Source organism: Pongo pygmaeus, chromosome 2 (assembly GCF_028885625.2).
Source record: "Pongo pygmaeus isolate AG05252 chromosome 2, NHGRI_mPonPyg2-v2.0_pri, whole genome shotgun sequence".
NCBI lineage: Eukaryota > Metazoa > Chordata > Mammalia > Primates > Hominidae > Pongo > Pongo pygmaeus.
In genome coordinates, this window is record NC_085930.1 from 181,505,406 (window position 1) to 181,529,420 (window position 24,015).

The 24,015-nt window shown below is 38.1% G+C and overlaps 1 protein-coding gene across 11 annotated transcripts in view; it reads left to right on the plus strand.

Moving 5' to 3' along the window:
- FNDC3B (fibronectin type III domain containing 3B) overlaps positions 1-23,050 on the plus strand; it is a 361,515-nt gene extending 338,465 nt beyond the window's left edge. For all 11 annotated transcript variants that reach the window (XM_054482960.2, XM_054482961.2, XM_054482962.2 and 8 more), the window contains 3 exons: positions 632-798; positions 3,332-3,459; positions 19,524-23,050. In XM_054482960.2, the coding sequence (XP_054338935.1) occupies positions 632-798; positions 3,332-3,459; positions 19,524-19,835 (607 nt within the window). In that variant the 3' untranslated portion in view covers positions 19,836-23,050. The remainder of the gene's footprint in view (positions 1-631; positions 799-3,331; positions 3,460-19,523) is intronic.
- The last annotated feature ends 965 nt before the right edge of the window (positions 23,051-24,015 follow it).

The following is a 24,015-nucleotide window of genomic DNA, read 5'->3' on the forward strand; positions in this document are numbered from 1 at the left end:
ACCTGTGCTGTTTGTCTGTGATTTTGATGAACCTGATGGATGATTCTGAACACAGCATTTTTTTTTTCTTTTTACATGTGTTCCCAACGAATCATAATCCTAAATGTCTCCTTAGCAGTTGAGGAATGGGGCTTTGAAAGCTCTTGGTAAGATCGATAAAAGTTAAAATTAAAAGCATTTCTGGCCAAACCTCAGTTATTTGCAAAATTTGGCTAAAGAGGACATCTTATTTCTCAGGTGTCCTGTTAACATTAACTTCATTGCCTAGTACATAGTAGAAGATTAGTTTACACTACCAGATTATAGATATTAGCATTATGAAAAATTTGAAAATTCTGTTTTTTATTAGTAAATAAAAACATGAGCAACTGATGTTTCTAGAATCTAGATCCTAATTAAAGGAGTCTCATTCCAGTCTTTATATGTGCTTAAGTTTATGTTTTTCTTTTATAAAAACATACATTTAGACATTAAGCTTAACCCTAATGTAGCAACTGGCTGATTATTAATTCAGAATGTATGGAAAGCATTTACCAAGCTGGCCTAATCTACTCCACTAGTTTGCATCATAATTAATTTCTTATCATTAGTAGAAGTTCAGATGGCTAATTGATTCTGCTCCTTCCTCTAGGTTTATTTCAATCTATAGAGGACCCAGCCACACCTACAAGGTCCAGAGACTGACAGAATTCACATGCTACTCCTTCAGAATCCAGGCAGCAAGCGAGGCTGGAGAAGGGCCCTTCTCAGAAACCTATACCTTCAGCACAACCAAAAGTGTCCCCCCCACCATCAAAGGTGTGTAGACTATGTATTCTTTCATGCTCTCTTGTGAGAGTAAGGAACTGTTGGGACTTATAGAAAGAAGCTCTTTTCTGATGTTAAATATAATGTCAGCAAGATAGAATCAAAAGAACATTCTAAAGAAGATTGAGCAATGGGTTGTCTGGGGGAAATGAGAGACCTTGAAAGGAAAGGGCCTACTAATGACTTTTCTCTGTATGTATGCATGTTTATCAAAAATAATGGTTAGAAATAAGGGTTAAATTCCTGGTGCTGCAGCCCTTAAGACAGTTTACCAAGGAAGGCGTCAGACTCCCCTTTCCTAGACGTTCAGAGAAGCAGAGGTTGGCATTCATCTTTTAGTGACTTCGGTGCCTAGAGACTGACTTAGGCAACTTCAGCAGCCTTTCTCTTTTGGCGCACAGCTCTTGGTGTGGAGCGCTGCCTTTGGAAAACTGTAGCAGTGATCTGCTCTAATCTCCTGGGGTACTTATCTTGAAGTTTCTTCAAGGACGACTACTTTCCTACTCTGGCCCCTTAATGGGATCAGGTACTGCAGAAGTTATGAGAGCCCCACGTATCCAGATCTTCCCCATATCTCTCGAGGCTAGTGAAGAAAAGACACTCTGCCTGGACCCTCCTTCCACCAGGTCTGCTGAGCCCTCAGCCTCTTATCTAGCCACAGAGCTATGCCTGACTGCGGCTGACTTGCAAGGCAGGAAATAGCAATAGGAGCCGTAGCATGCTCAGCCTGTCCACCCAGCCACTCATGGACTCCTTAGGCCCTGCCTCATCTCCTGCAAATACTGTGGTTCTTGTGGAGGTCCCTGCAGCTTGTCTTTTAGGGGACAAACAGCACAAGTGGCTTATCCAGCTATTGCTCAAAATAACCCTAAGGCTGACAGATAGTGGGGTAAGTACAACCTGCACAAAAGATCCTTGCATATGTGTTTGACTCTCTACTCCCACATGAAGGAGGTGTGTCAGCTACAACCAGGGCACAAAGTCAATTATAGGAACTTTCCAGGACCTGGGTCAGGATTTGGCTTGGATTCTATGAACCTCATAGCTCCTTTCAGGATTAGTTTAGGATAAATACCTTCCTCCTGCTTCCCTGCCCTGCAGACTCTTTGGCAGACCCTTCTTTATGTGACTAAGACATGAGTATGAATGTGCATACACATGCACGGCCTTGCCAGGTCACTTTGGCAGTAAATGCCCTGGCCCTTTGGTGCAGCTTTGCCTTTCAGTTATAACACAAAAAATGTCTGAGCACACTGTGGCTGCTTTGGTTTATTAGTACCAAGGAAGGGTGGCCACATTTATCAATTATCTCACTTCAGGGGTCTTTCTAGTATGAAGGAGTACTATCTTTGCCTCTCAAAGTGATTCTTGGTGGGGATTCATTTTACAAAAAATACAATGGCACATTGATAGTGCTTGCATCTCCCAGCCTTTCTACTTCAGAAGGTCAGTTTTCCTACTCTGACACATGATCAGGTTGTCTTCCTCTCACTCTTAGATTCAGGAAATTACTGTCTTAGCTGGAGGACAGTTTAATCTGATAGGCTTCCTTATTTAGTTTCTTCATAAAATGCTTGGAATTTTGGCCAAGTATTTCCAGCATAGGCTCCTTTTCTTCTTCTTCTTTTTTTTTTTTTTTTTTTTTAAGGAAAGCATTGTTTTTCTGAAACAATATCACACAGAATTGCAAGTAGAAACAACTGTCTCTAAAGAATTAGTTGCATGTAATTAGGGATTAAAGTATAAGGGGGTTCAGACAGGAGATATACATTCTAGTTACAAAATAGGAAAATGTCATATTGAATCAAACTGTAGAGATAGAAGTTATGAAAATATTTTTTAAATCTAGAATATTTTAAGTGCCTTACTACAGACTAATATAATTTAGCTTTAAATGAGAATGAGGAGTTCAGGAGGTGAACAATAAAATATATATAAATATAATTTAATTTTTAAAGGCTTTCAATGCTGCCCATTCCCCAGGATTGTTCTCACATGTCACCTGCTCCTCAAACTTTCCTTAGACCCTCACCCAATATGCTCTTTTCCTCCCCTGGAAATTCCCAACGTTTTGTTTGTACCTCTCATTTTTATTCCCTGATGTTTCTTTTTGTATGCATCTCATACCTTGCTCTCCCCTTCCTTCAACTAAATCTTAAGTTTCTTGAAAACAGGGTTTACCTTGCCTGTTTTTGCATCTTCCAGAATACCTAGGACAGGGCCTAAGCCATATAGGATGCTCAATTGCCATGGGAGAAAAAAAGATGTGATCCACATCAAGCTGTTATTAATGGGATAATGGGCAAAGGATTTTTCATCGATGGCTTTTTAGTCATGGAGTAACTTCTCCGTGCCTAAAGGGCACCCTGCTGGTTTTATGAGAGGCTGGGCAAATCAACTCCTCTCTCAGGGCAAACACAGGCACAATCTTGCTCTCTCTGAGTTCTCACTAATAGTGCCAAAGTGTTGACTATTAACATGATACTTTGAATTTTGAGCTTGGATGTGTGGATTTGTATTTCAGCACCTCGAGTAACACAGTTAGAAGGAAATTCATGTGAAATTTTATGGGAGACGGTACCATCAATGAAAGGTGACCCTGTTAACTACATTCTGCAGGTATTGGTTGGAAGAGAATCTGAGTACAAACAGGTAAGAACCAGTGTGCATGGCATATGTGCAACTGAGTATGGCTGGCTCCATGCCTCTGTGAATGACTCAGTGAACTATGTTTTTCTTAAAATCAGTGAAAGAAACTGCCTAACTTGTACTTATTACATAATTCTTCAGAGTGGGTGAAGCCTAGTTTATATTTCATTTTATATATGGTGGTATTCATCTTCAGTTTTCAGTTCTGAAGCGTATGCTTGTCTTAAAGAGTTGTAAATTGTTTATTTGTATTTGACATTGATGGTGAGGTTTGCAAGTATCAAAGTCAGTATGTAATTGAAAACTAAAGTGCCTGTGATTTTACTATAGAGGGGAAGTAGTTAAAAAAAAAAAACTTTTTTTATTGTTGTTAGTATTGATCTTTTTTTTTTTTTATTATACTTTAAGTTCTGGGATACATATGTAGAATATGCAGATTTGTTACACAGGTATACATGTGCCATGGTGGTTTGCTGCGCCCATCAACCTGTCATCTACATTAGGTATTTCTCCTAATGCTATCTCTCCTCTTGCCCCCCACCCCGACAGGCCCCATTGTGTGATGTTCCCCTCCCTGTGCCCATATGTTCTCATTGTCCAACTCCACTTATGAGTGAGAGCATGAGGTGTTTGGTTTTCTGTTCCTGTGTCAGTTTGCCAAGAATGATGGTTTCCAGCTTCATCCATGTCCCTGCAAAGGACATGAACTCATTCTTTTTTATGGCTTCATAGTATTCCATGGTCTATATGTGCCACATTTTCTTTATCCAGTCTAATATTGATGGGCATTTGGGTTGGTTCCAAGTCTTTGCTATTGTGAATAGTGCTGCAATAAACATACATGTGCATGTGTCTTTATAGTAGAAGAATTTATAATCCTTTGGGTATATACCCAGTAATGGGATTGCTGGGTCAAATGGTGTTTCTGGTTTTAGATCCTTGAGGAATTGCCACACTGTCTTCCACAATGGTTGAACTAATTTACACTCCCACCAACAGTGTAAAAATGTTCCTATTTCTCCACATCCTCTCCAGCATCTGTTGTTTCCTGACTTTTTAATGATTGCCATTCTAACTGGCGTGAGATGATATCTCATAGTGGTTTTGATTTGCATTTCTCTAATGAGAAGTGATGATGAGCTTTTTTTCATATGTTTGTGGGCTGCATAAATGTCTTCTTTTGAGAAGTGTCTGTTCATATCTTTCGCCCACTTTTTGATGGGGTTGTTTTTTTCTTGTAAATTTGTGTAAGGTCCTTGTAGGTGCTAGATATTAGCCCTTTGTCAGATGGATAGATTGCAAAATTTTTCTCCCATTCTGAAGGTTGCCTGTTCACTCTGATGATAGTTTCTTTTGCTGTGCAGAAGCTCTTTAGTTTAATTAGATTGCATTTGTCAATTTTGGCTTTTGTTGCCATTGCTTTTGATGTTTTAGTCATGAAGTCTTTACCCATGCCTATGTTCTGAATGGTATTGCCTAGGTTTTCTTCTATGGTTTTTATGGTTTTAGGTCTTACGTTTAAATCTTTAATCCTCTTGAGTTAATTTTTGTATAAGGGGTAAGGAAGGGGTCCACTTTCAGTTTTCTGCGTATAGCTAGCCAGTTTTTCCAACAACATTTATTAAATAGGGAATCCTTTCCCCATTTCTTGTTTTTGTCAGGTGTGTCAAAGATCAGATAGTTGTAGATGTGTAGTGGTATTTCTGAGCCCTCTGTTATGTTCCATTGGTCTATATATCTGTTTTGGTACCAGTACTATGCTGTTTTGGTTACTGTAGCCTTGTAATATAGTTTGAAGTCAGGTAGCATGATGCCTCCAGCTTTGTTCTTTTGGCTTAGGATTGTCTTGGCTATACGTGCTCTTTTTTGGTTCCATATGAAACTTAAAGTAGTTTTTTTCTAATTCTGTGAAGAAAGTCAGTGGTAACTTGATGGGAATAGCATTGAATCTATAAATTACTTTGGGCAGTATGGCCATTTTCACGATATTGATTCTTCCTATCCATGAGCATGGAATGTTTTTCCATTTGTTTGTGTCCTCTCTTATTTCCTTGAGCAGTGGTTGTAGTTCTCCCTGAAGAGGTCCTTCACATCCCTTGTAAGTTGTATTCCTAGGTATTTTATTCTCTTTGTAGCAATTGTGAATGGGAGTTTGTTGATGATTTGGCCGTTTTGTCTATTATTGGTGTATAGGAATGCTTGTGATTTTTGCACATTGATTTGGTATCCTGAGACTTTGCTGAAGTTGCTTATCAAGTTAAGGAGTTTTTGGGCTGAGACGATGGGGTTTTCTAAATATATAATCATGTCATCGAGGAGAGGTAGTCTTAACCTAACTACTGAAGCCTACATTCTGTCTACCTTTTTTGTAGAAGTAATGGAAGGTTAAGGGAGATGATGCATAGGCCCTGGAGGCCTGTGATTCAGAAGCTCTAAGTCATGCATGTCACCTTTTAATGTCAAAGGAATCACCCGGGAATCTGTTAAAATGCAGATTCTGACCTGGTAGGTCTTGGGTGGAGATTCACCCTCCCAGGTGACACTGACATTGCTGGTCCATGGACCATAATTTGAGTAGCAAGGCTCTGTAAATCACATAATAAACCCACATAAGAGAGAATGCATTTGGAATATAGCCAGATAAGAAATTAGTTTTATCGTGTTTCATAGCCCTTGTTGATTAATTCTTCCAAAGAAGAATCAGATCAATGACTCTGAAGGCTTTAGATACTCTATAGGCTTTCATAATAGTCACTAGAACTTATTTTTGTCAAATCAGGATATAATATTATGTATTCCATTAGGAAAGCTGAGGTGCATTCTTCATCAGCACTTTTAATAGGGGCATTCATTTATATCAAACATAAAGATGAAAATAAATGCCACCTGTTTTCTGAAACACTAGCATAATTTATAAAAAACTTCATTCAGTTCCAAATACACAAGTAGAAAATCATTTGATTCAGAGTTTCTGTTAAATTTCTCATTGGTGTTTGCTATATGATAATAAAGAATATTGGCAAAAAAAATGTGTTTTTAAAAAAAGGTAATTTTGGACATTTTGCTGTACTTTGTTAATATATCAGATAAAAGATTTAATTGTTTTAAACAAAAAACTTTATCCTAAATATGACATCTACCAGTGTTGATTAACATCAGCAGATGATGTCACCAAAGTTTCCATCATTCCTCTTAAATAAGAACAAAGACATTATGGTTCCTTTTATTTTTGAATCTCATTTTATACGATATATTCCATTTCAGAGTAAATAACTTACATGCGTAATTGTTTAATTTTACCAGAAAGATATGATTGGTTTCGGGGTCTTAGCTCAAATAGAGAGCAGAGAATTTATTCTGTTCCATAGCAATGTGAAAATGGTTAAAATATGAGGTGTTAAGAAATTTTACAACATATCATTTGACACTTAACAATAATTCATTTCCCAGTAGTACATTGATCACACATTTGTCATGGTATTGTAAAAATCTTTTATTTTACGTGCCGTGCTTTTCCACCTGCCCTTGGAAAAATGTTCTGCTTCCCAAAGCACAGTGACTGCTGTTTCCTGTTGAAAAAGGCAGCATTATTTGCTTGATACCTATACACATCAGGCATTGCCAAACTATAGGTGAATCTATTCAGTAATTTAGATTTTATTGGCAGATGATCTGTTTTGAATCTGTTGTCTGTTTAATGTTATATATTTAGACCCATGGCCATATAAATGCTAATATACTAATGCATAATCATATGTATGCCACAGCCTATTTTTCTTATTATAAACAGTTATAAACAGTGTTTCTTGTTGTAAACAGGTGAAAACACACAGTACTGCATGGCAGGTTCAGTAGATGAGGCTTAGCATTCTCCACATGCCCATTTGCTTCCTGCATTTACCAAGAAATGATTAAGGAGAGTAGTGGTACATGAAAAGCCACAGTTGAGTCAGGGACAGTTTGTACTGGTTTCTTTTTTTTTTTTTTGGCTTCTCGCTATTCAACAAACATTAACTTAAACATGATGTTTTAGTACTTCATTCATTTTTCTGGACATGAGCTAGGGAATGAAACATATTTATGTGTGCAGAACAATTGTTGAAATAATTATAGTTCAAGGATAACAGGCACTGGCTTTGAATTCATAGAGGCAAAGCAAAAGAAAATGAGAGGTAATTACTGCTGTACATCCACCACAGCGGAGCTACAGGCTCACTGTGTATACCTCAATTATAGCACTAATCAGAGAGGACCCACTAATACATGGGCTTGTGTTATTCATTTTTATTTTTCCAGTACTGGCATGTAGTTTGACACTCAGTAAATGTTTCCTGCATGCGTGAAATACACAGCTTCAAAGCACCAGGGTTATTTATACCTGCAGTGGTGACAAGAGTAAACTTCAGCATAGAAAGAAAAAAATCAACCCTAATAGGATAATATCCTTTTCCCCCAAGCTCTTTTTTCTTTTTTTGGACAGAGTCTCACTCTGTCGCCCAGGCTGGAGCACAGTGGCGTGATCTCGGCTCACTGCAAGGTCTGCTTCCCGGGTTCATGCCATTCTCCTGCCTCAGCCTCCCAAGTAGCTGGGACTACAGGCACCCGCCACCACACCTGGCTAATTTTTTGTATTTTTGGTAAAGACGGGGTTTCACCGTGTTAGCCAGGATGGTCTCAATCTCCTGACCTGGTGATCCACCCACCTCGGCCTCCCAAAGTGCTGGGATTACAGGCGTCAGCCACCACGCCCAGCCCTTCCTCCAAGCTCATTTTTATAGGCAACATATGACAAGTGCCATGGCCTTTTCTGATGTTTTGCTTGAAGCGTCAACTCTAACTTTGCCTTGGTTCTAGGTGATTCGCTTTCTGTTGTTCAGGTGTCACGATGTGGGGCAAGCAGCTGATTTTAATTATTAAACAATCTATTAACTTGAAGTATTAAATTATTACTCACAATTTTACTCTTCATTAGATTGCATGCACATTTGGTTTGCCTTTTGCCATTTAATAAATATTCGAAGCACAGCTTTTTTTCCAGGAAGCTTAAAACTTCTTTTCAAATAGGCTTAACTGTAAAGTATTCTTTAAAAGAATGAAAATTATGTCTATATACATGTGACTTCTTATTTTGTACAAGATATAGCATAGACAGTTTCATGCATAATAAGTAAAGCAAAACAATTCATATTCATATTCCTGTTCAGGCAGCCATAACTTTTCTAAGAAGTATTTAATATAAGCATTGAAGACAAGGAAAAGATCAACAAATTGTGAGAAATTATTACCTATTGGCAGTCAAAATTTATGAAAAATTACTGAAATTCTTGGTGCTCAGATTTGTTGCATAAAGAAAACCTCTGGGCTGTGCACGGTGGCTCACGCCTGTAATCCCAGCACTTTGGGAGGCCGAGACGGGCGGATCACGAGGTCAGGAGATCGAGACCATCCTGGCTAACACGGTGAAACCCTGTCTCTACTAAAAATACAAAAAATTAGCCAGGCGTGTTGGCGGGCACCTGTAGTCCCAGCTACTTGGGAGGCTGAGGCAGGAGAATGGCGTGAACCCAGAAGCAGAGCTTGAAGTGAGCTGAGATCGTGCCACTGCACTCCAGCCTGGGGGACAGAGCGAGACTCTGTCTCAAAAAAAGGAAAAAAAAAAAAAAAAAAGAAAAAGGAAAACCTCTGAAGTGTCTAGAGGTCTATAAAGCTCCACATTTAATTTCATGGTATTTCTGTATCAATATATGTTTATCTTGTATCATTTTTAGAATATAGTATCAAGGCATGCATTGATTCTACATGGTATCACAAAGAGTACCACAAGGAAAGATCTTCTCTTGACCAAACTATTTTAAAGTCTTGGAGCCTGCAACACATCCTGGCTGGAGCCTCTTTTTTTTTTTTTTTTTTTTTTTGAGATGGAGTCTCGCTCTGTCACCCAGGCTGGAGTACAGTGGCATGATCTCAGCTCACTGCAACCTCTACCTCCCGGGTTCAAGTGATTCTCTTGTCTCAGCTTCCCAAGTAGATGGGATTAAAGGCGCCTGCCACCATGCCAGGCTAATTTTTGTATTTTTAGTACAGATGGGATTTCACCATGTTAGCCAGGCTGGTCTTGAACTCCTGACCTCAAGTGATCCACCTGCTTCAGCCTCCCAAAATGCTAGGATTACAGGCATGAGCCACCACACCCAGGGGCTAATTTATTTTTGTATTTTTAGTGGAGATGGGTTTTCACCATGTTGGCCAGGCTGGTCTCAAACTCCTGACCTCAAGTGATCCACCCACCTCAACCTCCCAAAGTGCAGGGATTACAGGCGTGAGCCACCATGCCTGTCCCCTTCATCATGTTTTTTTAAATGACTTTCAACTCATTTCTCTAATACAGAAATTAAACAATGAGGCTATGACTGTCTCATAGGACAGTTTTTTTATTTCTGCATGAAGAAAGGGTCAAATTTAGAACAAAGTAAAAATAGATCAAGACAGACCTCTTTAAAAACCATCATTTATTTTACTGATTCTTAGGGTTTTTTTTTAGTTTTATAGGTTCATTTAAGTATCTGAAGGCCATGACCCCTTATATCAGAAAAATTCCCATACATGTACCCATACCTCTACTAAAAATTTCATGTAAAATGAACTGATAGTCACTTTCATGGAGTCCAGGTAGAGGACCCCTGGTTTATTGAGAAACTGTCAGGTGTTTTACATTGTGAGGGATTCCTGGCATAGTCAGTACTCTTAAGAGTTTATAGACCCATTGGATGAAAACCCCCAGGAAGCAGTTCAGTAACAGTACCCTTGCCTGTCATCTTTGGCTCAAGGACAAAGTTATCTGCCCAACATTATGCCCTCAATAGAGGAGGCCTGCAGGTTAGCACATTTCCCCTTGAGCCTGGTAGGCATAGTAGGGGAGACACGGGGACAAGTCTCCCTCCCATAGTCATGTAATTCTGAAGGAATTAATTCACCTAGCTGAGTCTTGACTTTCTCATTGTAACTCTAACTCAGGTGGTTACTGTGAGCATTAGATCATTCAGTCGTGAGAAGGAGCTGTACAGATGATAATATGGTGCAATTATATCTCCCCTTCAGTTCTTGGGAGGGGTGACATTAGTAAAGAGATGAAGGTAAGCCTCCAGCAGCCGAGCACACACTGTTCTCACCACCCTTCCCAAAAAGCTCCCTGTTATTTACAGGATTTCAACTATGCAGCATGTTATTTTGAATTAAGGGTTATGGATTCTTCATTTCAGTTGTCTGGGTATTACTTTAAATCCTCTCATTTGGAATAAACATGTCAAGATTACTTTAAAATATATCGTTCATCAAATCAAGAACAGAAATAGTCTTTGTAAAAATAATAATGTTTCTATACTTATTACAATATTATGATTGGTTACTTCAATAAAAAAAATCTCAAATGGAGCCGTGCCGTTTAAATTGGATTGAGTCAAGAGGAAAAGCCCATAATGGTGCCTTTGTCAAAATGAATGAAAACAAAGGGACACAAGGCATGGCCTGCTGCCCTGATGTGCAGAGCTGCACAATCCTGGGGGAGCCACAGCTGTATGGCAGGCCTGGCGACATGGTGATTTTTGTGACATCATTAGTTCCTAAGTACTGTGGGTTGTAAGTGTCCGTGGCCATGTCTGGACACCAAGCCAGCATCATGGGGCTCCCCTTCCGTTGATTTCTGCAAGTCCTATATTTGTAGGCCCCAAGGGTCCCTGGCACCAAGCATTTGTCCTGGAGTGTTGCACATGATTTCTGCAAGGGGGGCAGGGAAAGTACAGTCAAGTAGCAATATAATATATCATGTTGACATTCCTTAGATGCCTACCGCATGCCAAGCCCCATCCTAGACGGTTGCTACATGTTATCCCACTTAATCAGTAATCCCATAATCACACGAGACTGTTATCTTCATGTGGGGGGTGGGGGATGTTTCTCTTCTACAGAAGGATGTCACCTTCAAGGGACAGGTATTACAAAGATGTTGAATTAATTTTCAATTATTTGGGCTTCTTAATTGTATCTGGGCTTTTGGATCTCATATTTTAGTTTTAAAACCCCATCAGTTTATAGTTAATAACATAGGTTTACAAGTGTAATAACTCAAAAATTTATTTCATTTAGTTGTATAAAATATGATTGGCTTATTCCACATGCAACCGTTTAGTTAAAGAAATTGAGACATTACATTTCATTTTAAAGCTCATCTTTGTTACTTTCTTTGAACCTGAAAATCCTTAATCTGTTACTCTAAAAAAATCTTCACTGAGATATGACTGGCCTAACCACACTGGTCTATGTGAATTTGCTGACTTTTAAGGACATTATAGTCAGAGCCAAGGTAGACAAGCTGTGAAGTATGTGTGCTCTCACATTTACATATTTATACAACTAGAAGAGTATTTGCAAAGTTTTAATATTTGGATCACTTCAAAAACTGTTAGAACGTATTAGAAAACGATTAAAACATATTAGAAAAACATTCACGTGTGGGGGGTGGCTCACGCCTGTAGTAATCCCAGCACTTTGGGAGGCTGAGGCGGGTGGATCACAAGGTCAGGAGATTGAGACCATCCTGGCTAACACAGTGAAACCCCGTCTCTACTAAAAATACAAAAAAAAAAAAAATAGCTGGGCATAGTGGCGGGCGCCTGTAGTCCCAGCTACTCGGGAGGCTGAGGCAGGAGAATGGCGTGAACCCGGGAGGTGGAGCTTGCAGTGAGCCAAGATCACACCACTGCACTGCAGCCTGGGTGAGAGCGAGACTCGGTCTCAAAACAAAAAGGAAAAACTATTCACGTGCATAAAATATACTAGAAACTACATATTTTCTACCAATAGACTCCATTTTTTGCTGCACCTATACCAAACTGTCTCTTGCCCCTGTGGTCTGTGTGTGCATCTTAATGCTTACTGTTCACATTTACTTGTTAGTTTCTCTTTTCAAACACTGTGGTATCAGAATATCTACTCTTTGAGTATTTGAGGGTTCTAATTAGAGAACATTCGCTGAGCATCTACTTTGTTCAAGCCATTGTGCTGGTTGCTGTGGAGATATGGAAATAATAGAACACTGTCTCACTCAATGTATTTATCTTAAATGTAAAAAAGATAATGTTAACATTGTGTTGGCAAGGCTTGTGAAAGAGGGAAGCTGTTCCAATTAAAATAACAAGAATAGCTAAAAGAGATTAGACGTTCGTTAAGAAAGTTCCCTTCAGTTAACTATTTATATTATTTTACTATGCTTTTTGCCTAATGGTACAAGAAAAATAGGACTCCTTTATTTTTAAAATACATTTTCAGGTATCTTCCACTCTACAAAGTTAAAATTGGGAAGTTTTGTTAAAATTAATATATGAAGTCTTTGTTCAAGAGTCTCTAAACTGGGTTTCTGGGAAATTAAATATATGTTTGGGCCCACTGTTTTTTTTTTTTAAATTTTACCAGGGTTTGTCTTGAACTCCTAACCTCAAATGATCCTCCCACTGAGCCCACTTTTTAAAAGGGATGTAGCCATGCAAATTCTGGAAACTGTAGAAATAATTAAAATAGATATAAATATACATTTATATTCACTTTCCAGAAGTCTTTAAAACATTTGTGGGGATAGGTTGTTAAGTGGTTTTCTACAGTGATGTCATTGTTTGATGGCAGAAATTAAGAGGCCACATCACAAAAACACTGTCCAGGTCTTTGCTTGGCACAAACTGAGCAGGGAGCTGCTTTCAATAACATCATAAAAGATAGTGTTTTCCTTTATGGAGCAGCAGGAGCCATGGTGGGATGATTTAGAAGGTGTTTCATGGAAATACCAGAGAGTTAGCAGCGAGATATGGGAAGACAAAGTCAGAGGCCATGAAACCTGGACCCAGTGTCACACTGTAGTCATTAGAAGAGGAGTAAAGTGGAGGACAGTAATGGAACAGGCAGAGCTGGGGCAATTTCAGTGGTGAGGGTCGGTGTTTGATTTGGAAGTGGAGTCTCATCTGGGATCCACCACTCCCTTTATTTGCTAAGAGACTTTAAGAAATTAACAGCCTCTCCGAGCCTTAGTTTCTTCATATCTAAAATGAAAGTAATGGTATTCACCTGACAGCATAATTAAGACAATTAAACTCAATAAAGTAGACATACCCTCCAGCATATTCCTTTTGCAAAGCATTTTCCACATCCATTTTCTCGACTGATCCTCAACCTCCTTTGGAGTAGTGTTGCTATTAGGTACTGGTTCTAGCTCCATGTGAAAGATGAGAAAACTAAGGCACAAAACTGTTACTTGCCTGAGATCACAGACCTAGTAAGTGGCAGAGCAAGGACTTAGACTGAAATCCTGATTCCAGTTTCTGTGCTTGAGAAAAGTCTGCTTAATGCTTCCTAGTGCCAAGTCACACCAGCCAGGCCCAGCTCCCAGGATTGCACAGAGAAAAAGAACTCTTAATGACTACATTATTTGACCCTTTGATAAGGGTAAACAAATATTTCAATAGGTGTCACCTGCAAAAGAATCAATGAAAGAGGTATATCAGAAAACCTTGCTTAGATGTCAGCTTTTCTCCAACTTGATAAACATCCCAACATTAACTTATCACCACCATAGAGTGTCAGAATAAATTGTATACCTGTGACTTTGAAGATAGGGAAACCAAAGCCCAGATGGCAAATGTGAAAGGACTTGCTTTATCAAACTGGTGTAGTCCCAGAAGTTGCAAATCATCCCCTTCATGAATGGTTTCCAAGAAAAGCATTCTATACTTAAGAAATCATCGTCTTCAAGAACAGTTTCCAGGAAAAGCATTCTATACTTAAGAAATTAAATCTAAATTAAGAAAATAAAGAACACTCACAACTAAAAGCTATCTTTAAAGGAAAAAAAATGGCTATTGTTTTCCTGAGATCTCTTACATGTTGGGAAATAACTTACAGGGAGGCAGTTTCCTTGTGGTGTAGTCTGAACTCTTGAATAGCTGGCTGTGTATGGATTGGGGCAGTCACCGTAACAGTGGGCTCATCTTAAAACGTTCATTTAGATTCATTATTGGAACTGTGAGCAGTGAGAAAGGAATGGTCTCTCAGGACCTCAAGGGGTTTGCTTACAGCTCTTCTTAGTTGCTCCAGCCTAGCTATTTGTAACTCAAACAGCTAAGACACATGCCACAATTTTAAGAAACAAGATAACTCACCAGGAGGAATGTGCTTAAAGTCTTATAAAAAGAATAACAAAAGCAAGATAAATCTGGAAAAGTATAAGTAGTAAACAGAATTGGTTGTCTGGAGTTTAGTCACTAAGCAAAAATATAATAAGATGCTTGAAGTAAAGTTTGAAAATGAGGGAGGAATCTCTTTAAAAGGGCAACTACCAGGTGAACATTGGAAGCCTGGCCTCTGTTCCAAACCATAAGATCCTTTTTTTGTCTTTCAACTTGGAGCCAACACTAAATTCATGTCCAGTGCACTTGTATTCACTAATGGAATGTCCTGTTTCTTGGTGGAAGTTTACACACTGGGCTTTAGAAACACATAGAGACATTTGTAGATTCCCGCTAACTGAATAGGTGGCAAGTGTTTTAGGCAAAGTTGAGTTTGTTGGAAATTCACTTCTAGGGTATTTGTATTAATGGATAGAATTATTAGGATTGAATTTGCCAATAAAAAGACAAAGTAACTGAATGAATTTTTTCTTTTTTTTTTTTCTTTTTTTTTATTTTCAGACAGAGAGTGTCGCTCTGTCACCCGGGCTGGAGTGCAATGGCACAATCTCGGCTCACTACAACCTCCACCTCCCATATCCAAGCAGTTCTCCTGCCTGTATCCTGTATCTGGGATTACAGGCATATGCCACCCCACCCAGCTAATTTTTGTATTTTTAGTAGAGATGAGGTTTCACCATGTTGGTCAGGCTGGTCTTGAACTCCTGACCTCAGGTGATCCACCCATCTTGGCCTCCCAAAGTGCTGGGATTACAGGCATGAGCCACCATACCCAGCCATGAATTTTTTTTTAGGACCCAACAGTACGCTGCCTACAAGAGTCACCTCACTTTTAAGGACACCCATAGACTGAAAGTGAAAGGTTGGAAAAAGATACTCCATGCAAATAGAAACCAAAAGAAAGCAGGGATAGCTAAACTTACATCAGACAAAATAGACTTTAAGTCAGATACTGTAAAAAGAGACATTATATGATGATAAGAGCATCAGTTCATCAAGAGGATATAACAGTTATATATTCACCCAACATTGAAACACCTAAATACATAAAATATTGAAGGATCTGAAGGGAGGGATAAATTGCAATACAATAATAGTAGGAGACTTTAATACTCTACAGATAATCCAGACAGAAAATTAATAAACATTGGACTTGAACAATATTGTAGACCAAATAGACCTACCTGACGTTTCATCCAACAGCAACTGTATACACATCCTTCTCAAGCATACATGGAACATTCTCCAGGATAGATCGAATGTTAGGGTACAACACAAGCCTCAGCAAATTTTAGAAGCCTGAAATTATATCAAGTATCTTTTCAGACCACAGTGTTAAGAAACTAGAAATCAATGCCAGAAGGAATTTTGGAAAATTCACAAATACATGGAAATAAAAAACGTACTTCTGAACAACAAATGGGTCAATGAAGAAATTAAATGGAAATTAAAAAATATTTTGAGGCAAATGGAAACACAACTTATTAAAATGTATGGGATACGGCCAGGCGCAGTGGCTCACACCTGTAATCCCAGCACTTTGGGAGGCTGAGGCGAGCAGATCATGAGGTCAAGAGATCGAGACCATCCTGGCTAACAGGGTGAAACCCCTTCTCTACTAAAAATACAAAAAATTAGCCGGGTGTCGTGGCGGGTGCCTGTAGTCCCAGCTACTCGGGAGACTGAGGCAGGAGAACGACGTGAACCCAGGAGGCAGAGCTTGTAGTGAGCCAAGATCATGCCACTGCAGTCCAGCCTGGGTGACAGAGTGACACTCCGTCTAAAAAAAAAAAAAAAAAAAAAGATACAGTACAAGCAGTTCTAAAAGCAAAGTTTAAAGCAATAAACACCTACGTCAGAAAGGAACAGAGATCCCAACCTAACATTATACCTCACGGAACTGGGGGGAGGGAGAAACTAAGCCCAAAGTTAGCAGAAGGAAGGAAATAAGATGAAAACAGAAATAAATGAAGGAGACTAGAAAAACAGTACAAAGATCAACAAAAGTAAGAGTTGTTTTTCTGAAAAGATGAAATCAACAAATCTTTAGCTAAACCAAGAAGACGCAAAATCAGAAAAAAAGATTACAGCAGATACCCCAGAAATAAACAGGAACATTTGAGACTATTAGGAACAAATATATGCCAACAAATTGGATAACCTAGAAGAAATGGATAAATTTCTAGATATATGCAACTTATCAAGACTGAAGAAATAGAAAATCTAACAGACCAATGGGTAAGGAGATGAAATCATTAAGTTTTCCATCAAAGAAAACCCTAGGACCTGATGACTTCATGACTGAACTCTACCAAATATTTAAAGAACTAATACCAATCCTTCTCAGATTCTTTCAAAAAAGTAAATGAGGAGGGAATACTTCCAGACTCTTTTTTGCAAAGCCAGCATTATCCTCATATCAAAGGCAGGCAAGGCCGTTACAAAAAATAATAATAATAAATTACAGGCCAATATCCTTTATGAACATAGATGTAAAAATCCCCAGTATAATGCTAGCAGACCCAATTCAACAACACATTAAAGGATCATCCACCATGATCAAGTAGGATTTATCCCTGGGACGCAAGGATGATTCAGCATACCCAAATCGACAAATGTGATCAAATGTGATACATCATTAACAGAATGAAGACCAAAAACCATATCATTATCTCATTAGATGCAAAGGAAGTGTTTGACAAAATTGACAAGTTTATTGCTGGGTTATTTTTCAGTTCTAAATAGCAATAGTAATAATAGCTAACTCCTACTGTGCACTAACTTCATACCAGGTGTGTTTTAAGCACTTCACAGGTAATTAACTCAGTACTACTCAGGTAGAGTTCCGTTAATTTTATTTTCTTTTTAAATTATCAGCCAAATCTCTTATTGATTTGGTTTCATTTCTGCTGTTTTTTTCTGTCTATCCGTTGACTCTAAGCCATACATTTTTATGCAATTTTAATCTGATTATCATTTCCTCTTAAGTTTTTTGAGGATTGGTTTCATTTTGCTAGAAGAACCTTGTGAGACCTTCTTCCTCCATTCCCCTTCAAAGACTCTTGTTAGTTTCAGTCAAGCAAAATGTGATAATGTCTAAGTAAACTGGTCATTTTCAAGTTTCTGTAACAGTAAGCCTCTTGATGATTATATTAATGTTAACAAATAGGAAGAAAACATCCCAGATTCTTAATAGAAGAAATCAGGTTTGTCATACAGAGATGAAAACTCAAGACAGACCACCAAATTATTTAAATGTTAATTTGTGATAAAGTGGGCTACATCCAAAAAAAATTCCTCAAGAAAACAAGTAGGCATGCCACAAAACTGGGAGAAAGTATTCTCAACACATATATCTGGCTAAGGACTTAGATCCAGATCACATAACAAGGCCCTGCAAATTAATAAAAGTCAAGCAAATTGCAAATTAAAGATAGGCAAAAGACTTGTACATACTATTCACAGAAGAAGGTACATGAACAACCAGTAAGCACGTGAAAAGATGCACAGCATCTTTAAGCATCACAGAAATGCAGTCACGGTACCATTTGCACCGTCTAGGATAGCTAAAATAGAAAAGACTGACGATCAGTGTTGAAGAGGATGTGGTGCAACTCAGACTCTCATGCTATTAATGGGAGTGCAAAGGGATACAATCTCTTGAGAAAACTGTTTCTTGTGAAGTTAACTACAGAACTGCTCTGTGACCCAGCACTTCCTTGTATTTACCCAGAAAAATAAGTTCTCAAAATTTGAACAAAAACATTCATAACATTCTTATTAATAGCATTTTTATTATATGAAACCTCCAAACTGGAAATAACCCGAATGTCCATCGAAAAGAAAATGGAGGAATTGAGGTATAGTTATAAGGAACTACTACTGAATAGCTCGATAACATGAGTGAATCTCATAGGCGCAAGGGAGTGTGTTCTGCGTGATTCCATTCATATGAACTCCTAGTACAAGCAAAATTAATTACAGAATTAGAAGTCATTATAGTGTCTACCTCTTGGGGTGGAGGTGGGATATCTTGAGGGGATGCGTTTGTAGTGTATCCAATTGTCAAAAATTCATCCTGTTGGAAAATTTACATTTTGTTTGCTCAGTTTTTAATTGTTTCCATTTTAAAATGTTAACTTTGTTCTTGGGACCAAAAACATAGACCTATTTCTATTATGACATCTTCTGATTTATAGTCTAAATCAGGGGTCCCCAACCCCCGGGCCGGGTACCAGTACTGGAGAGTGGCCTGTTAGGAACCAGGCCGCACAGCAGGAAGTGATTGGCAAGCAGGAACATTACTGCCTGAGCTCTGCCTCCTGTCAGAGTAAGGTGTTAGATTCCCACAGAAGCATGAACCCTATTGTGAACTGTGTATACAAGGGATCTAGGTTGTGCGCTCCTTATGCAGATCTAACACCTGATGACCTGAGGTGGAACAATTTCATTTCGAAACTACCCCTGTCCGTGGAAAACTTGTCCTCCACAAAACCAGTCCCTGGTGCCCAGAAGGTTGGGGACCACTGACCTAAATTATTAAAATTTAGCGAGATGCATCTTTACTACTTAAAATGTCAGCTGCATTTCTAGTCAGTGCCTTATCTCCTGTCAAAGTTCGAGTCATTGGATTTTATATTGTTTCATTCAAAGTGAGTTGGAATACCCTTTTTATGGTTGGAATACGGATTGAGAGAAATACATTTTTATATCATTTTTGTTATAAGAGTGAATGTGAATATAAACCAAGAGTGAATGGACTGAATCTAAACCAAGATTATTCTAGAGACAACAGTGTTGCTATAAATTAATTCACTAGGACTCTTTATTTTCCTGAAGGTGTACAAGGGAGAAGAAGCCACATTCCAAATCTCAGGCCTCCAGACCAACACAGACTACAGGTTCCGCGTATGTGCGTGTCGTCGCTGTTTAGACACCTCTCAGGAGCTAAGCGGAGCCTTCAGCCCCTCTGCGGCTTTTGTATTACAACGAAGTGAGGTCATGCTTACAGGGGACATGGGGAGCTTAGATGATCCCAAAATGAAGAGCATGATGCCTACTGATGAACAGTTTGCAGCCATCATTGTGCTTGGCTTTGCAACTTTGTCCATTTTATTTGCCTTTATATTACAGTACTTCTTAATGAAGTAAACCCAACAAAACTAGAGGTATGAATTAATGCTACACATTTTAATACACACATTTATTCAGATACTCCCCTTTTTAAAGCCCTTTTGTTTTTTGATTTATGTACTCTGTTTTACAGATTTAGCTAGAAAAAAAATGTCAGTGTTTTGGTGCACCTTTTTGAAATGCAAAACTAGGAAGAGGTTAAACTGGATTTTTTTTTTTTTTAAAGAAAAAAAAAAAAGAAGAAAAGCATACCAGATACCAAAAGCTAGCTTTCTTATGTTTTCCTTTAAATTTTCAGATTTATCTTCATTCTGTTTTCACTGATGTCTTTGCAAGCCTTTAATTTTTTTTTTGTTACAGTTTAGTAATTTATATTCACCAGTCACTTCTTATGTCTTGAACATCTGTATCTGTAAACATGAATCACCGTGTGTGTACTTACAGGGCTAGGATTTCAGTGTTGTCAGAGTATTACCACATAGCAACAGCAACATACAGAAGATATGTTCACTCAGATAAGACTGCCCTAAACAACCATTTTGTCACTCAGTTATTTAACTGTGTTTAGCTCATTTAAATCAAAATGTGTACTTTAATCTAAAATGTTTTAATAATCTGTATTTCTTATAATTTTAACACTATGAGCTGCCTGTATAAGAAATCAAGTAACCAGAATGCACCTATAAATTATGGAGCATTGTAGATTTTACCACATCAATTCATAGCAGTAACTTTAAGAGGGCATTGTGCAATAGTTAGTTGTTTTCTTGTTCAGCTGTTTTAAAGGCTGCTTTAACTTGTTTGTTTGTCTTTGTATATAACTACTTCTAATCTAATCACTAGAGTTATTATATTCTGTTATGTTTGACCAGAATTACATGACAAGAACTGGTGACAGTTTAGTGCCTCTGCCCATTGTCCATGATTTACACTAATTGTGAGCAGTCTTCTTATGTGTCAGCTCATTATTTTTGAAACATTTGCCTTTAGGCTGTTCTTTGAGGTATCAATGAAGTGATTGAATTTCAATACCTTAATTCAGTGCACACAATGCTAATGTAACAGCAGATGAAAATTGATAAAAACCAAAAGAGAGTCATCTAAATTTGTAGTTCCTATTTCTGTGGGTTTGCCTGGCCATGGTTGGAGAGGGAATGGTGTTTGATGGTAAACACAGGGTGTTTGGGGATCAAGGAGCCTAGATTCTCTCCCTGGATCTGTCACTAACTTGCTGCGTGACCTGAACACGTCACTTTACCTCTCTGTGCCTCAGTTTTCCCATGCATGAAAAATAAAATAAAATAAAATGGGGATTCTAATGTTTGTAAGTGCTTTGAGATCTTTGACCAACAGGTGCTATTGGAGTGCAAAGTGTTACTCTTACGTGTTTATTTTGAGTCATGAGATAATCAATTTTAACCCAAAGTCATTGGATTATTTATATGAAGTCCATAATGTTCGAGTACCTCAGGGACATTTAAGAGTTGGAGGTGCAAATATATTCCAAAAGGGTGCAACAGACACAGTGTATCCCCCTGCTTCTGTTTTTGTATATTTTTGCTACTTGGTTTTTCTTGATCATAGCTATTTTGTGCTTGATCTTTATTGTCTAAGATGCAGTATCCTGTACTAGCTTATAATATTCCCATACCAAAGTCATGGGGAAACCAACATTATTTTGTTTTTGGTTTATTTATACTATATTCTGCATACAGTACTTTAAATGCCAATTACAGTGCAATCTTTATTTATTGTAAAATTTTTTAAATGTACTTATGTACTAATTTTCCCTTGTAGCATGTTATATTTTTGTGTTTTATACTTTTGTAATTTTAGGTCAGTCTTGTTCCTTGGCAACATCTGTAGTATTATTAATCTTCTGACATTTTCTTATGTTTTTAAAAAGATGCTCTAGTGCATTAAATGCCAAAAAAAAAAAATCCATTATCAGTGATTGAAACGTTTACATGTACCCAAAAACCATAATCATCTCTTGGAAGAAAACGCTGAGATCAATGAATTATTCTGTGTGCCTATATTGATGTAGTGAGTACTAGAGAGTTCTGTATTTTATTATTGACTATAATAATTAGTTTAATTAGCTTTGCAAACTGATGGCATCAAGGTAAATATATTTTTGCCAAAGTTCTGGCCTTCCAAAACTCACCCCCCTATTTAAATGTGTGCTATGACCCACTATGACGCAGCATCTGCATTTTCTAAAAAATTCCATGCAGGTGTTTTGGGGAGAGGTATTTTTTAAGCAATGAAAATTCAACTGAGTACAAAGCCCCCCTCTGCGGGGGTTGGGGAAGTCTCTTTTTTGAAACACTTCAGAACTGCTGCTATAAAGAAATTCTCTGAATTGGTTGAATTTTTTTTAAGTAAATAGTACTTTAGGCCAAAATTTATATGAATATTTGATCTTCTTGAGATTTTCATACTATCATTTAACCACCAGGAAGCTGAAGTGTGTGAAATACAAAGCTGACAGCACTTTATTTTATTGCTCTCCATTATTTGGTATTCATTATATTCCTTCAGTCAGAAAATTATTACTCTCTATGGCACTGTTTTCTATCACAAATATGTATATGTGATATTGATATATAACTCTATATATTGCCATTACACACGAACAATAAAATAAAGTGTTCTGTTAACCTGATCTCTTTGCCCTTTTGCAATGTGAGGAGTGAATGAGTGGCCTTCTGATGCTCTGACTCTTCTCTGTATGTCAAACTCATCCCTGGCACAAGAAATTCCAGTCATGTGAAGCAAACTGCCCTTTGTCCTCAAAGAAATTGTTGAAAAAGAAAACTTTTTAAAGAGATTTTTTGCATATTCTCTGCCTTGTTCTTATCAACTTGAAATGCTGGCATTTTCTAACCTTGTTTTGTTGGCTACAATAATTCAGTATTCATGTCAAAATTGAGAAGTGCCCTAATTGAATGTGTTTGAATGTTATCCTTGCACAATTCTTTAAATTGAAAGATAAAATGTTTTACCTCACTGTTGGACATACATTCCAAGCTTTTCAACTCTAGGAGAAAAAGAAAATCATGTTTTCCTGTATTGTAAATTTTAGACTATTTCATATACATTGTATTAAAACTGCCATATCAATTTTAATGTATAGATTTTGCAAATACTATGCTATATGTAATACCTAACTGTATCTGTAGTGTATATGTAATATATTTATGCCCAATAAATGTTTTAATTCTTTCTGACTTAAGTAGGGTTTTTCTGCCATGACTAGGATTGCTTTTGTTGTTGTTGTTTCTTTTTTTTTTTTTTTTTTTTTGAGACGGAGTCTTGCTCTGTCGCCAGGCTGGAGTGCAGTGGCGCGATCTCAGCTCACTGCAACCTCCACCTCCCAGGTTCAAGTGATTCCCCTGCCTCAGCCTCCCAAGTAGCTGGGGATTACAGGCACTCACCACCATGCCCGGCTAATTTTTTTAATTTTAGTAGAGACGGGGTTTCACCATGTTGGCCAAGATGGTCTCAACCTGACCTCGTGATCTGCTCGCCTCAGCCTCCCAAAGTGCTGGGATTACAGGTGTGAACCACTGCACCCAGCCTTATTCTTCCCTTTTAAATACTTAAAGCACGTTCAGACAAGTTGAAAATTCACGTATTTTTGGAGGCCAGGCAGGTGGCCTTCCGCAGAGGCAGCTCAGCTCTTGTGACCAAGGCCTTGGAGCACTGTGAGCCACAATCACATATGTCCATGTTTCAAAAGAAGCTAAAAATCCAGATTTCCTCCATGGGCCAACTAAAAGGTGATTGTGGACTATACTGGCTGCCAGTTTAATCCTTTATCAGAGTCTCTGTGGATAATGTACCTTGCTGCCTAATACTTCATCTGTCTACCAAAACTCAGAAGTCCAGATCTCCCTCTGTTCACCTGGCACACTGGGTGCTTCCTCTCCCCTGACAAACTCTAGAGTGTTCATGTTCTTTCCTGCAGGTCTCATTCAACAACAACAACAACAGCAATAAAACACAGTGTTCCTGCTATGGCCATGGTTTTGTGATTTTAGATTGTCTTAGTAGGAATTCCCACTATCTCTTTTATTTTTCAGGAAAACGGGTAAAAAAACTATAACTTTATTGAACCTCACTTATATGAAGCATGGTAATTATTCTGGGCAAAGATGACAGATTGAGCACATCAAATTTTGAATGCTCCTGA